Source organism: Bombina bombina, chromosome 1 (genome assembly GCF_027579735.1).
Source record: "Bombina bombina isolate aBomBom1 chromosome 1, aBomBom1.pri, whole genome shotgun sequence".
NCBI lineage: Eukaryota > Metazoa > Chordata > Amphibia > Anura > Bombinatoridae > Bombina > Bombina bombina.
This window is the reverse complement of record NC_069499.1, coordinates 163845628-163861201: the sequence shown is the minus strand read 5'-3', so window position 1 is coordinate 163861201 and position 15574 is coordinate 163845628. Positions and strand designations below refer to the sequence as shown.

Here is a 15574-nt window from a genome sequence, read left to right as displayed (position 1 = left end):
AGGAAGAAAAAGGAGAAACTATAGGGTGCAGAGGTGACTGAAGCTTTTTTAAATAAAAATATACTGCCTGTCTTAAATAAACAGGGCGGGCCGTGGACTCGATACATCACAAGAGAAATAAATTTATCAGGTAAGTATGAAGCGAAGACCAAGTCGCCGCCTTACAAATCTGTTCAACAGAAGCCTCATTTTTAAAAGCCCATGTGGAAACCACTGCTCTAGTAGAACGAGCAGTAATTCTTTCAGGAGGCTGCTGGTCAGCAGTCTCATAAGCCAAACGGATGATGCTTTTCAGCCAAAAGGAAAGAGAGGTAGCCGTAGCCTTTTGACCTCTCTGTTTACCAGAATAAACAACAAACAAACAATGAAGATGTTTGACGGAAATCTTTAGTTGCTTGTAAGTAGAACTTTAAAGCATGAACCACATCAAGATTGTGCAACAGACGTTCCTTCTTTGATGAAGGATTAGGACACAGTGAAGGAACAACAATCTCCTGATTGATATTCCTATTAGAAAACCTTAGGAAGAAACCCAGGTTTGGTACATAAAACCACCTTATCTGCATGGAAAACAAGATAAGGTGAGTCACACTGTAAAGTAGATAACTCAGAAACTCTTCGAGCCGAAGAGATAGCTACTAAAAACAGAACTTTCCAAGATAGAAGCTTAATATCTATGGAATGCATAGGTTCAAACGGAACCCCTTGAAGAACTTTAAGAACTAAGTTTAGGCTCCATGGCGGAGCAACAGGTTTGAATACAGGCTTGATTCTGACTAAAGACTGACTAAACGCTTGAACGTCAGGGACATCTGCCAGACGCTTGTGTAAAAGAATAGACAATGCAGAAATTTGTCCTTTTAAGGAACTATCTGATAATCCCTTCTCCAATCCTCCTTGGAGAAAAGATAATATTCTACGAATCCTAATCTTACTCCATGAGTAACACTTGGATTCACACCAATAAAAATATTTGCGCCAAATCTTATGATAGATCTTCCTGGTGACAGGCTTTCTAGCCTGAATCAGGGTATCGATGACCGACTCAGAGAAACCACGCTTTGATAAAATCAGGCGCTCAATCTCCAAGCTGTGAGGTGCAGAGAAATTAGATTTGGATGGTTGAAAGGATTTTGGATTAGAAGGTCCTGCCTCATTGGCAGAGTCCACGGTGGAACCGATGACATGTCCACTAGGTCTGCATACCAAGTCCTGCGTGGCCACGCAGGCGCTATCAGAATCACCGAAGCTCTCTCTTGCTTGATTCTGGCAACCAGACGTGGGAGGAGAGGAAACGGTGGAAATACATAGGCCAGATTGAAGGACCAGGGCACTGCTAGAGCATCTATCAGTACCGCCTGGGGATCCCGGGACCTGGACCTGTAACAAGGAAGTTTGGCGTTCTGCCGGGACGCCATCAGATCCAATTCTGGTGTGCCCCAAAGCTGAGTCAGCTGGGCAAATACCTTCGGATGGAGCTCCCACTCCCCCGGATGAAAAGTCTGACGACTTAGGAAATCCACCTCCCAGTTCTCTACCCCTGGGATATGGATTGCTGAGAGATGGCAAGAGTGATCCTCCGCCCATCGGATTATTTTGGTTACCTCCATCATCGCTAGAGAACTCCGTGTTCCTCCTTGATGATTGATATAAGCCACAGTCGTGATGTTGTCCGACTGAAATCTGATGAATTTGTCCGCAGCTAGCTGAGGCCACGCCTGAAGCGCATTGAATATCGCTCTCAGTTCTAGAATGTTTATCGGGAGGAGAGTTTCCTCCCGAGACCATAAGCCCTGTGCTTTCGGGGAGTTCCAGACTGCACCCCAGCCTAGCATCTGGCGTTACTATGAGCCACTCTGGCCTGCGGAAACACATTCCCTGAGACAGGTGGTCCTGAGACAACCACCAGAGAAGAGAGTCTCTGGTCTCCTTGTCCAGATGCAGTTGAGGAGATAAATCTGCATAATCCCCATTCCACTATTTGTTTAGCATGCATAGTTGCAGTGTTCTGAGGTGTCGGCGGGCAAAAGGAACTATGTCCATTGCCGCTACCATGAGTCCGATTACCTCCATACACTGAGCCACTGATGGCCGAGGAATGAAGAGCTCGGCAAGTGGTTAAGAATTTTGACTTTCTGACCTCCGTCAGAAATATTTTCATTTCTACCGAGTCTATTAGAGTCCCTAGGAAGGAAACTCGTGTGAGAGGGAAGAGAGAACTCTTTTTTATGTTCACCTTCCACCCGTGAGATCTCAGAAAAGCCAACACGATGTCCATGTGAGACTTGGCTAGCTGGAAAGTCGACGCCTGAATTAAGAAGTCGTCTAGATAAGGCGCCGCCAAAAGGGACCATAGCACCTTTGTAAAAATTCTGGGAGCCGTGGCCAACCTGAAGGGAAGGGCCATGAAATGATAATGCCTGTCCAGAAAGGCGAATCTGAGGAATTGATGATGATCTCTGTGAATTTTGAGATCCAAGATTGGTCTGAAAGTTCCCTCTTTTTTGGGAACCACAAACAGGTTTGAGTAAAACCCTAGCCCTTGTTCCGCTTTTGGAACTGGGCGGATCACTCCCATGGTATGTAGGTCTTCTACACAGCGTAAGAACGCCTCTCTCTTTGTCTGGTTTGCAGACAATTGAGAAATGTGAAATCTCCCCCTTGGGGGAGAGACTTTGAAGTCCAAAAGATATCCCTGGGACACAATTTCAAAAGCCCAGGAATCGCGGATATCTCTTGCCCAAGCCTGAGCGAAGAAAGAGAGTCTGCCCCCTACTAGATCCGGTCCCAGATCGGGGGCTACCCCTTCATGCTGTCTTAGAGGCAGCTGCAGGCTTCTTGGCCTGTTTACCCTTGTTCCAAGCCTGGTTAGGTTTCCAGACTGACTTGGATTGGGCAAAATTCCCCTCTTGCTTTGCAGCAGAAGCTGAAAGTGGGACCACCCTTGAAGTTCCGAAAGGAACGAAAATCATTTTGTTTGGTCCTCATTTTGTTTGTTTTATCCTGAGTGAGAGCATAGCCTTTCCCTCCAGTGATGTCTGAAATAATCTCTTTCAGTTCAGGCCCGAATTGGGATGTTCAAAAGTTAAGATTTTGATGATACATCAGCAGACCAGGACTTAAGCCATAACGCCCTGCGTGCAAAACCTGAATTCTTTGCCGCTAATTTAGCCAGTTGGAAAGCGGCATCTGTAATGAAAAAATTAGCCAACTTAAGGGCCTTAATTCTATCCATAATATCCTCTAATGGAGTCTCCATCTGAAGAGCCACTTCTAGAGCCTCGAACCAGAAAGCAGCTGCAGTAGTTACAGGAACAATGCACGCAATAGGTTGGAGAAGAAAACCTTGATGAACAAAAATTTTCTTCAGGAGACCCTCTAATTTTTTATCCATAGGATCTTTGAAAGCACAACTGTCTTCGATAGGTATAGTTGTACGCTTAGAAAGAGTAGAAATAGCTCCCTCCACCTTAGGGACCATCTGCCACGAGTCCCGCATGGTGTCAGATATGGGAAACATTTTCTTAAAAACAGGAGGGGGAGCGAACGGAATACTTGGTCTATCCCACTCCTTAGTAACAATATTCACAATCCTCTTAGGGACTGGAAAAACATCAGTGTAAACAGGAACTTCTAAGTATTTGTCCATTTTACACAATTTCTCTGGAACCACTATAGGGTCACAATCATCTAGAGTCGCTAATACCTCCCTGAGCAATAAGCGGAGGTGTTCAAGCTTAAATTTAAAGGCCGTCATATCAGAATCTGTCTGAGGGAGCGTCTTTCCTGAATCAGAAATTTCTCCCTCAGATAACAAATCCCTTACCCCTACTTCAGAAAATTGTGAGGGTATATCAGATACGGCTACTAAAGCGTCAAGACGGCTCAGCACTTGTTCTTAACCCAGAGCTGTCACGCTTTCCTTGTAAACCAGGCAGTTTAGAGAAAACCTCTGAGGGTTTTATTCATAACTGTGGCCATGTCTTGTAAAGTAAATGAATTTGACGCACTAGAGGTACTTGGCATCACTTGTGCGGGCGTTACTGGTTGTGACACTTGGGGAGAGCTAGATGTCAAACACTCATTTCCTTCTGTCTGAGAATCATCTATAGCTATATTTTTAAATGATAAAATATGCTCTTTATAATTTATAGACATATCAGTGCAAGTGGGACACATTCTAATAGGGGGTTCCACAATAGCTTCTAAACACATTGAACAAGGATTTTCCTTGGTGTCAGACATGTTAAACAGGCTAGTAATGTAACAAGCAAGCTTGGAAAACACTTTAATCAAAGGAAATAACACTTAGAAAAAAACGGTACTGTGCCTTTAATACAATAAAAGCTGCACAAACTCTGCAAAACTGTAAAAAAAGCAGTAAACTCAACAAAATTTTTACAGTAGCATCATAAAGCCTTCGTAACTTTGCACAGCTATGCAAATAACCAATTAACCCCTTAATGTAAAAATCGGATTGACAAAACGTCAAAAAAAACGGTAAAAAATGTTCAGCACCTTGCCACAGATCTGCTGTGGTGCCTACCTGCCCTTTAGGAACGATTTGTGGGGAAAAAAAACTTCTTTACAGCCCTCAAACACAGTAGGAACCTCTGGAGAAGCAGCTGGATGTCTCTGAGGAAAAGAAACTGCGCAACTGAGGCGCGAAAATAGGCCCCTCCCACCTCACTCGATGTAATGGGGCCTAAAAGAAACACAACAGAGTGTTTCTCAAACTAGCCATGTGGGTTAATAACCCTTAAACAAGCCACAAAGACCCCTTAAAGTCCCTCAAAAAACGTTATCTTTGCAATAAAATAAAAACGTTTTTTCCTATCAGTGTCACCAGTAACTAAATGAGCCCTTTATGCAAGCTGTGATTCCTATTAAGTGTCTGAATACAGCTTACCCTTCCCTCATGGGGATATTGCCAGCCTTTTATAGAATTAACACAGTCTGTCTAGAAAAAAATAGACTGAACATACCTTAAAGCAGTTTAGCCTGCAAACTGTTCCCCCAACTGAAGTTTTCCTGTACTCTTCAGCCCTTGTGAGAACAGCAGTGGATTTTAGTTACAAAGTGCTAAAATCATCATCCTCCTTGCTAAAATCATAACCCTCCATGCAGAAATCTTCATCCCTTTTCTGCCAGAGAGTAAATAGTACACACCGGTACCATTTAAAATAAACTTTTGCTTGAGAAAATAAAAACTAACATTTTTGTCACCACATTCACTTTACACTTCCTAGCAGTTAAGCAGGCAAAGAGAATGACTGGGGGGGCGGAGCTAAGGGAGGAGCTATATAGACAGCTCTGCTGTGGGTGCTCTCTTTGCCACTTCCTGTTAGGAAGGAGAATATCCCACAAGTATGGATGAATCCATGGACTCGATACATCTTACAAGAGAAATATATATTTTTCCTGTGAAATGGATGGTGGTAACCAGGAAACGGTGAATGTCTGTGCCTTTCACATAGTGCTATATAACTAAACTAGTCCTAAAGCCCGTTTACACGGGCCATTTTTTTGCAGTACAGCGGTCCCACCCCCTTGCTCTCTCTTGCCCCCTCTCTTTTGCGTTCTCTCTTGCTCCATCTCTCTTTTGCTCTCTCTCCCCCTATTTTGCTCTCTCTCGCTCCGCCTCTTTTGCTCTCTCTCGCTCCCCCTCTCTTTTGTGCTCTCTCTCGGCTCCACCCCTCTTTTGCTCTCTCCCCCCCTCTCTTTTGCGCTCTCTCTCCCCCCTCTCTTTTGCTTTCTCTCCCCCTCTCTTTTGCTCTTCCCCCTCTCTTTTGCTCTTCCCCCTCTCTTTTGCTCTTCCCCCTCTCTTTTGCTCACTCTCCATCCCTCTCTTTTGCTCTCTCTTCCCCTCTCTATCACTCTCTCCCCCTCTCTTCTTCACCTCTCTTTTGCTCTCTCTCCCCTCTATTTTGCTCTTTCCCCTCTCTGTTGCTCTCACTCCATCCCTCTCTTTTGCTCTCTCCCCCTCTCTTATGCTCTCTCTTCTCCCCTCTTATTTTCTCTCTCTCCCTCCTCCTCTCATTTGCGTTCTCTCTCTCTTTTGCGCCCTCTCTCTTTTGCTTTCTCTCCCCCTCTCTTTTGCGCTCTCTCTCCCCCTCTTTTGCGCTCTCTCCCCCTCTCTTTTGCGCTCTCTCCCCCTCTCTTTTGCGCTCTCTCCCCCTCTCTTTTGCGCTCTCTCTCGCTCCACCTCTCTTTTGCTCTCTCGCTCCACCTCTCTTTTTCTCCCTCTCTCCCCTCTCTCTTTTGCGCTCTCTCCCCCCTCTCTCTTTTGCGCTCTCTCCCCCCTCTCTCTTTTGCGCTCTCTCCCCCCTCTCTCTTTTGCATTCTCTCCCCCCTCTCTCTTTTGCGCTCTTCTCCCCCCTCTCTCTTTTGCGCTCTTCTCCCCCCTCTCTCTTTTGCGCTCTTCTCCCCCCTCTCTCTTTTGCGCACTCTCCCCCCTCTCTTTTGCGCACTCTCCCCCCTCTCTTTTGCGCACTCTCCCCCCCTCTCTTTTGCGCACTCTCCCCCCTCTCTTTTGCGCACTCTCCCCCCTCTCTTTTGCGCACTCTCCCCCCTCTCTTTTGCGCACTCTCCCCCCTCTCTTTTGCGCACTCTCCCCCCTCTCTTTTGCGCACTCTCCCCCCTCTCTTTTGCGCACTCTCCCCCTCTCTTTTGCGCACTCTGCCCCCTCTCTTTTGCGCTCTCTCCATCCCTCTCTTTTGCACTCTCTCTCCATCCCTCTCTTTTGCTCTCTCTCTCCATCCCTCTCTCTCTCCATCCCTCTCTTTTGCGCTCTCTCTCCATCCCTCTCTTTTGCGCTCTCTCTCCATCCCTCTCTTTTGCTCTCTCTCTCCATCCCTCTCTTTTGGTCTCTCTCTCTCCATCCCTCTCTTTTGGTCTCTCTCTCCATCCCTCTCTTTTGGTCTCTCTCTCCATCCCTCTCTTTTGGTCTCTCTCTCCATCCCTCTCTTTTGGTCTCTCTCTCCATCCCTCTCTTTTGGTCTCTCTCTCCATCCCTCTCTTTTGGTCTCTCTCTCCATCCCTCTCTTTTGGTCTCTCTCTCCATCCCTCTCTTTTGCTCTCTCTCTCTCCCCCTCTCTTTTTTTCTCTCTGTCCCTCTTTTTCTCTCTCTCTCCCCCTTTCTTTTTCTCTCTCCCCCCTCTCTTTTTCTCTCTCTCCCCCCCTCTCTTTTTATCTCTCTCCCCCCTCTCTTTTTATCACTCTCCCCCCTCTCTTTTTATCTCTCTCCCCCCTCTCTCTTTTTTGCTCTCTCTTCCCCTCTCTTTCACTCTCCCCCCCCCCCTCTTTTGCTCTCCCCCCCTCTTTTGCTCTCTCCCCCCCCTCTTTTGCTCTCTCTCCCCCTCTCTCTTCTTCACCTCTCTTTTGCTCTCTCTCCCCTCTATTTTGCTCTTTCACCTCTCTTTTGCTCTTTCCCCTCTCTGTTGCTCTCTCTCCATCCCTCTCTTTCTCCCTCTTATTTTCTCTCTCCCCCTCTCTTTTTCGCTCTTTTCCCTCTCTTCTCTCTATTTTGCTCTTTTCCATCTCTTTTGCTCTCTCTCCCCCCTCTCTTCTGCTCTTTCCCCTCTTCTGTTCTTCCCTCTCTCTTTCTGTCGCATCCCCTCTCTTTCTCTTTCTCTCTCCTCTCTCTCGTGCCGACCGCGCCCGACCACACCCCCGTCACGCTCCGACCATGCCGGCCACACCCGACCACAACCCCGTCCGGCCATGCCCACGCTCCTGCCCGACCACGCCCACTTCCGCCCCACTGCCGTAAACAGCATGTCAGGTAAGGCCAGGTGTGTTTGTCCTCGTGCTGTCTCTACTGCGCATGACAGCTTCGGACAAACACACTTGGCCTTTTATATTATAGGATTATAGAATTAAAATCTCTAATCCGTTTGCATTTATGCATACAATGTCACCATTGGTTTAAATTCATATTATGAAAATATTTCACTAAACATTTTGTTAATCCTACATGAAAAACGGTATGTGTTCTCTCATTGAGGTAACTGACATGTTGGATGCTACTGTAGTACAAGTTTGTTAAAATGAGATGTGCCACCATTTATAAAGCCAATTTTAAAAGGGACATGAAGCCCATTTTTTTTTCATGATTTAGATAGATGTAATTTGAACAACTTTCTAATTTGCTTCTATTATCTAATTTGCTTCATTCTCTTGATATACTTTTCTGAAACGCATATCTAGATAGGCTCAGTAGCTGCTTATTGGTGGATGCACATAGATGCCTTGTGTGTTGAAGAAATAGCAATGCACATGGGTGAGTCAATCAAAGGATATCTGAATGAAGCAAATTAGATAATAGAAGTAAATTAGAATGTTGTTTAAAATTGTATTCTTCATCTGAATCATGAAAGAGAAAGAAAATTGTATTTTTCAGATATTAAATTATAGGAAAGGGAAGCAAAATTAATAATTAAAAAGTATATTACAACATTTTTCTCCATTATGCAGAATTAAGCTATTTATTGGAATTTCATTTTGAGGTTTCTTTAACATCCTTTTAACATAAGGATGTCACTAACATTTTTTATTTATTCTAATGGTGCAGTAATAGACATTTTAACAGTTGCTGGTTTCACATTAACATAGTGGGACATCAGCAGGAAGCAGTGATAACGTATGGGGACAAGGGTTGCACAAACAACTTACCTCCACACATCGCTTCCCTTTGAGAACATAGAGGAGCGAATGACTTCTGGTGCCATCCAAGCGTAGGTGCCAGCAGCACTCATCTTGGTGGTTCTGTGCCACTCCCTTGCCAGACCAAAATCTGTTATCTTCAGGACTTTGTTGCTGAGATCCCCATTCTCCACCATCTCCAGGATTAAAACTGAAACACAAAGGGAAAGAGACAAGTTACATTTCACTTCAAAAGCATTTTTTTTCTTCTTTTTTTATATATAAAAAAAGTACATTGCATAAACTAATTATAAATCTGAAGAATTCCAAGTCCTTTAGACATGATTAAGGGCTGTGGGCCCAAAACGTAGTCTTTTGCATCATATTCCTAATAAAGAAGATATTGTATTTTAAGATGTGCTGCCTGATTGGAAAACACTTCATAAAGTAATGGATGCCCCGATGTTTGAATATTAAATCTACATTTTTTCTTTCATGATTCAGCTAGATCTTGTGATTTTAAACAACTTTCCAATTTACTTCTGGTCCTAGATAGGCCCAGGAGCTGCTGATTGGTGGCTGCACATATACGTCTCATGTTATTGGCTCATACAATGTGTTAACTAGCTCCCAACAGTGCATTGCTGCCATTTCAACAAAGAATGCCAAGAGAATGAAGCAAATTAAATAAACATAAATTGGAAAGTTGTTTAAAACTATATGTTCTATCTGATAAAAGAAAGATTTTTTTTAGGTTTAATTCCCTTTTCTTTCTCTTCTGTTGAGGACAATTAGGGTCAGATATAAATCAGACAATAAAAGATACTGTGCAAACAAGACAGTGTGGAAACCATGGCCTAGATTTAGAGTTTGGCGTTAGCCGTCAAAACCAGCGTTAGAGGCTCCTAACGCTGGTTTTGGGCTACCGCAGGTATTTAGAGTCAGTCAGGAAAGGGTCTAACGCTCACTTTGCAGCCGCAACTTTTCCATACCGCAGATCCCCCTACGCCATTTGTATATCCTATCTTTTCAATGGGATCTTTCTAACGCCGTTATTTAGAGTCTTGGCTGGAGTGAGCGTTAGACCCTCTACCAACAAGACTCCAGCCGCAGAAAAAAAGTCAGTAGTTAAGAGCTTTTTGGGCTAACGCCGGTTTATAAAGCTCTTAACTACTGTGCTCTAAAGTACACTAACACCCATAAACTACCTATGCACCCCTAAACCGAGGTCCCCCCACATCGCCGCCACTGTATTAAATTTTTTTAACCCCTAATCTGCCGACCGCACACCGCCGCCACCTACATTATCCCTATGAACCCCTAATCTGCTGCCCCTAACACCGCCGACCCCTATATTATATTTATTAACCCCTAATCTGCTTCCCACGTCGCCGCCAGCTACCTACAATAATTAACCCCTAATCTGCCGACCGCACCTCACCGCTACTATAATAAAGTTATTAACCCCTAATCCGCCTCACTCCCGCCTCAATAACCCTATAAGAAATAGTATTAACCCCTAATCTGCCCTCCCTAACATCGCCGACACCTAACTTCAATTATTAACCCCTAATCTGCCGACCGGATCTCGCCGCTACTCTAATAAATGGATTAACCCCTAAAGCTAAGTCTAACCCTAACACTAACACCCCCCTAAATTAAATATAATTTAAATCTAACGAAATAAATTAACTCTTATTAAATAAATTATTCCTATTTAAAGCTAAATACTTACCTGTAAAATAAACCCTAATATAGCTACAATATAACGAATAATTATATTGTAGCTATTTTAGGATTAATATTTATTTTACAGGCAACTTTGTATTTATTTTAACCAGGTACAATAGCTATTAAATAGTTAAGAACTATTTAATAGCTAAAATAGTTAAAATAATTACAAAATTACCTGTAAAAACATAATTTATGCTTACCTGATAAATTCCTTTCTTCTGTAGTGTGATCAGTCCACGGGTCATCATTACTTGTGGGATATTATCTGCTCCCCTACAGGAAGTGCAAGAGGATTCACCCAGCAGAGTTGCCATATAGCTCCTCCCCTCTACGTCACCTCCAGTCATTCGACCAAGGACCAACGAGAAAGGAGAAGCCAAGGGTGTAGTGGTGACTGGAGTATAATTTAAAAAATATTTACCTGCCTTAAAAAACAGGGCAGGCCGTGGACTGATCACACTACAGAAGAAAGGAATTTATCAGGTAAGCATAAATTATGTTTTCTTCTGTTAAGTGTGATCAGTCCACGGGTCATCATTACTTGTGGGATACCAATACCAAAGCAAAAGTACACGGATGACGGGAGGGATAGGCAGGCTCTTTATACAGAAGGAACCACTGCCTGAAGAACCTTTCTCCCAAAAATAGCCTCCGAGGAAGCAAAAGTGTCAAATTTGTAAAATTTGGAAAAAGTATGAAGCGAAGACCAAGTTGCAGCCTTGCAAATCTGTTCAACAGAGGCCTCATTCTTAAAGGCCCAAGTGGAAGCCACAGCTCTAGTGGAATGAGCTGTAATTCTTTCAGGAGGCTGCTGTCCAGCAGTCTCATAAGCTAAACGAATTATGCTACGAAGCCAAAAAGAGAGAGAGGTAGCAGAAGCTTTTTGACCTCTCCTCTGACCAGAGTAAACGACAAACAGGGAAGACGTTTGTCGAAAATCTTTAGTTGCCTGTAAATAAAATTTAAGGGCACGAACTACATCCAGATTGTGCAAAAGACGTTCCTTCCTTGAAGAAGGATTTGGGCACAAGGATGGAACAACAATCTCCTGATTGATATTCCTGTTAGTGACTACCTTAGGTAAGAACCCAGGTTTAGTACGCAGAACTACCTTATCCGAGTGAAAAATCAAATAAGGAGAATCACAATGTAAGGCTGATAACTCAGAGACTCTTCGAGCCGAGGAAATAGCCATTAAAAATAGAACTTTCCAAGATAACAACTTTATAACAATGGAATGAAGGGGTTCAAACGGAACACCCTGTAAAACGTTAAGAACAAGGTTTAAACTCCATGGTGGAGCCACAGCTTTAAACACAGGTTTAATCCTGGCCAAAGCCTGACAAAAAGCCTGAACGTCTGGAACTTCTGACAGACGCTTGTGTAACAGAATGGACAGAGCTGAGATCTGTCCCTTTAAGGAACTAGCGGATAACCCCTTTTCTAAACCTTCTTGTAGAAAAGACAATATCCTAGGAATCCTAACCTTACTCCAAGAGTAACCTTTGGATTCGCACCAATATAGGTATTTACGCCATATTTTATGGTAAATCTTTCTGGTAACAGGCTTCCTAGCCTGTATTAAGGTATCAATAACTGACTCAGAAAAACCACGCTTTGATAAGATCAAGCGTTCAATTTCCAAGCAGTCAGCTTCAGAGAAGTTAGATTTTGATGTTTGAAAGGACCCTGAATCAGAAGGTCCTGTTTCAGAGGTAACGACCAAGGTGGACAGAATGACATGTCCACCAGATCTGTATACCAAGTCCTGCGTGGCCATGCAGGCGCTATTAGAATCACTGATGCTTTCTCCTGTTTGATTCTGGCAATCAATCGAGGAAGCATCGGGAAAGGTGGAAACACATAAGCCATCCTGAAGGTCCATGGTGCTGTCAAGGCATCTATCAGGACCGCTCCCGGATCCCTGGATCTGGACCCGTAGCGCGGAAGCTTGGCGTTCTGTCGAGACGCCATGAGATCTATCTCTGGTTTGCCCCAACGTCGAAGTATTTGGGCAAAGACCTCTGGATGAAGTTCCCACTCCCCCGGATGAAAAGTCTGACGACTTAAGAAATCCGCCTCCCAGTTCTCCACTCCCGGGATGTGGATTGCAGACAGGTGGCAAGAGTGAGACTCTGCCCAGCGAATTATCTTCGATACTTCCATCATTGCTAGGGAGCTTCTTGTCCCTCCCTGATGGTTGATATAAGCTACAGTCGTGATGTTGTCCGACTGGAACCTGATGAACCCCCGAGTTGTTAACTGGGGTCAAGCCAGAAGAGCATTGAGGACTGCTCTCAATTCCAGAATGTTTATTGGAAGAAGACTCTCCTCCTGATTCCATAGTCCCTGAGCCTTCAGAGAATTCCAGACAGCGCCCCAACCTAGTAGGCTGGCGTCTGTTGTTACAATTGACCAGTCTGGCCTGCTGAATGGCATTCCCCTGGCCAGATGTGGCCGATAAAGCCACCATAGAAGAGAATTTCTGGTTTCTTGATTCAGATTTAGAGTGGGGGACAAATCTGAGTAATCCCCATTCCACTGACTTAGCATGCACAGTTGCAGTGGTCTGAGATGTAGGCGTGCAAAAGGAACTATGTCCATTGCTGCTACCATTAGTCCGATTACCTCCATGCATTGAGCTACTGACGGGTGTTGAATAGAATGAAGGACACGGCATGCACTTTGAAGTTTTGTTAACCTGTCCTCTGTCAGGTAAATCTTCATTTCTACAGAATCTATCAGAGTCCCCAGGAAGGGAACTCTTGTGAGTGGAAAGAGAGAACTTTTCTCTTCGTTCACTTTCCATCCATGCGACCTTAGAAATGCCAGTACTATCTCTGTATGAGATTTGGCAGTTTGAAGGCTTGAAGCTTGTATCAGTATGTCGTCTAAGTACGGAGCTACTGAAATTCCTTGCGGTCTTAGTACCGCCAGAAGAGTGCCCAGAACCTTTGTGAAGATTCTTGGAGCCGTAGCCAGTCCGAATGGAAGAGCTACAAACTGGTAATGCCTGTCTAAAAAGGCAAACCTTAGATACCGGTAATGGCTTTTGTGAATCGGTATGTGAAGGTAAGCATCCTTTAAATCCACTGTGGTCATGTACTGACCCTCTTGGATCATGGGCAAAATTGTTCGAATAGTTTCCATCTTGAACGATGGAACTCTTAGGAATTTGTTTAGGATCTTTAAATCCAAGATTGGCCTGAAGGTTCCCTCTTTTTTGGGAACTACAAACAGATTTGAGTAAAACCCTTGTCCTTGTTCCAACCGCGGAACTGGATGGATCACTCCCATTAATAAAAGATCTTGTACGCAGCGTAGAAACGCTTCCTTCTTTGTTAGGTTTGTTGACAACCTTGACAGATGAAATCTCCCTCTTGGGGGAGAGGATTTGAAGTCCAGAAGGTATCCCTGAGATATGATCTCTAACGCCCAGGGATCCTGAACATCTCTTGCCCAAGCCTGGGCGAAGAGGGAAAGTCTGCCCCCCACTAGATCCGGTCCCGGATCGGGGGCCCTCAATTCATGCTGTCTTAGGGGCAGCAGCAGGTTTTCTGGCCTGTTTGCCCCTGTTCCAGGACTGGTTAGGTTTCCAGCCTTGTCTGTAGCGAGCAACAGCTCCTTCCTGTTTTGGTGCAGAGGAAGTTGATGCTGCTCCTGCTTTGAAATTACGAAAGGAACGAAAATTGGACTGTCTAGCCTTGGCTTTGGCCTTGTCCTGAGGCAGGGCATGACCTTTACCTCCTGTAATGTCAGCAATAATCTCTTTCAAGCCGGGCCCGAATAAGGTCTGCCCTTTGAAAGGAATATTAAGCAATTTAGATTTAGACGTAACATCAGCTGACCAGGATTTCAGCCACAGAGCTCTGCGTGCCTGAATGGCGAATCCTGAATTTTTAGCCGCAAGTTTAGTTAAATGTATTACGGCATCTGAAATAAATGAATTAGCTAACTTAAGGAATTTAAGTTTGTGTGTGATGTCATCTAGTGTGGATGATTGAAGTGTCTCTTCCAGAGACTCAAACCAAAATGCTGCTGCAGCCGTGACAGGCGCAATACATGCAAGAGGTTGCAATATAAACCCTTGTTGAACAAACATTTTCTTAAGGTAACCCTCTAATTTTTTATCCATTGGATCTGAAAAAGCACAGCTATCCTCCACTGGGATAGTGGTACGCTTGCTAAAGTAGAAACTGCTCCCTCCACCTTAGGGACCATTTGCCATAAGTCCCGTGTGGCGGCGTCTATTGGAAACATCTTTCTGAATATAGGAGGGGGTGAGAAAGGCACACCGGGTCTATCCCACTCCTTAGTAACAATGTCAGTAAGTCTCTTAGGTATAGGAAAAACGTCAGTACTCGTCGGTACCGCAAAATATTTATCCAACCTACACATTTTCTCTGGGATTGCAACTGTGTTACAATCATTCAGAGCCGCTAATACCTCCCCTAGTAACACACGGAGGTTCTCAAGCTTAAATTTAAAATTTGAAATGTCTGAGTCCAGTTTATTTGGATCAGAACCGTCACCCACAGAATGAAGCTCTCCGTCTTCACGTTCTGCAAACTGTGACGCAGTATCAGACATGGCCCTTGCATTATCCGCGCACTCTGTTCTCACCCCAGAGTGATCACGTTTACCTCTTAGTTCTGGTAGTTTAGCCAAAACTTCAGTCATAACAGTAGCCATATCTTGTAATGTGATTTGTAATGGCCGCCCAGATGTACTCGGCGCTACAATATCACGCACCTCCTGAGCGGGAGATGCAGGTACTGACACGTGAGGCGAGTTAGTCGGCATAACTCTCCCCTCGTTGTTTGGTGAAATATGTTCAATTTGTACAGATTGACTGTTTTTTAAAGTAGCATCAATACATTTAGTACATAAATTTCTATTGGGCTCCACTTTGGCATTAACACATATAGCACAGAGATATTCCTCTGAATCAGACATGTTTAACACACTAGCAAATAAACAGCAACTTGAAAATACTTTTCAAAGTAATTTACAAATAATATGAAAACGAACTGTGCCTTTAAGAAGCACAGAAAAAAATTATAACAGTTAAAATAATTAAGTTATAGCATCAATCTTTGTCAGAATATACAGTTTTAGCAAAGGATTGTTCCCCTCAGCAATTAAACAACACAACTTTAGCAAAGGTTTAATCCCATTAGCAAAGATAACAATTTCT

At 44.1% G+C, this 15574-nt stretch overlaps 1 protein-coding gene across 1 annotated transcript in view; it reads right to left on the bottom strand.

Annotated features, from left to right (window-relative positions):
* Positions 1 to 15574, bottom strand: part of MAP3K9 (mitogen-activated protein kinase kinase kinase 9) — a 208450-nt gene that overhangs the window by 66887 nt on the left and 125989 nt on the right. Inside the window, exon 3 of the mRNA XM_053711279.1 lies at positions 8674 to 8854. Coding sequence (XP_053567254.1) covers positions 8674 to 8854 — 181 coding nt within the window. The remainder of the gene's footprint in view (positions 1 to 8673; positions 8855 to 15574) is intronic.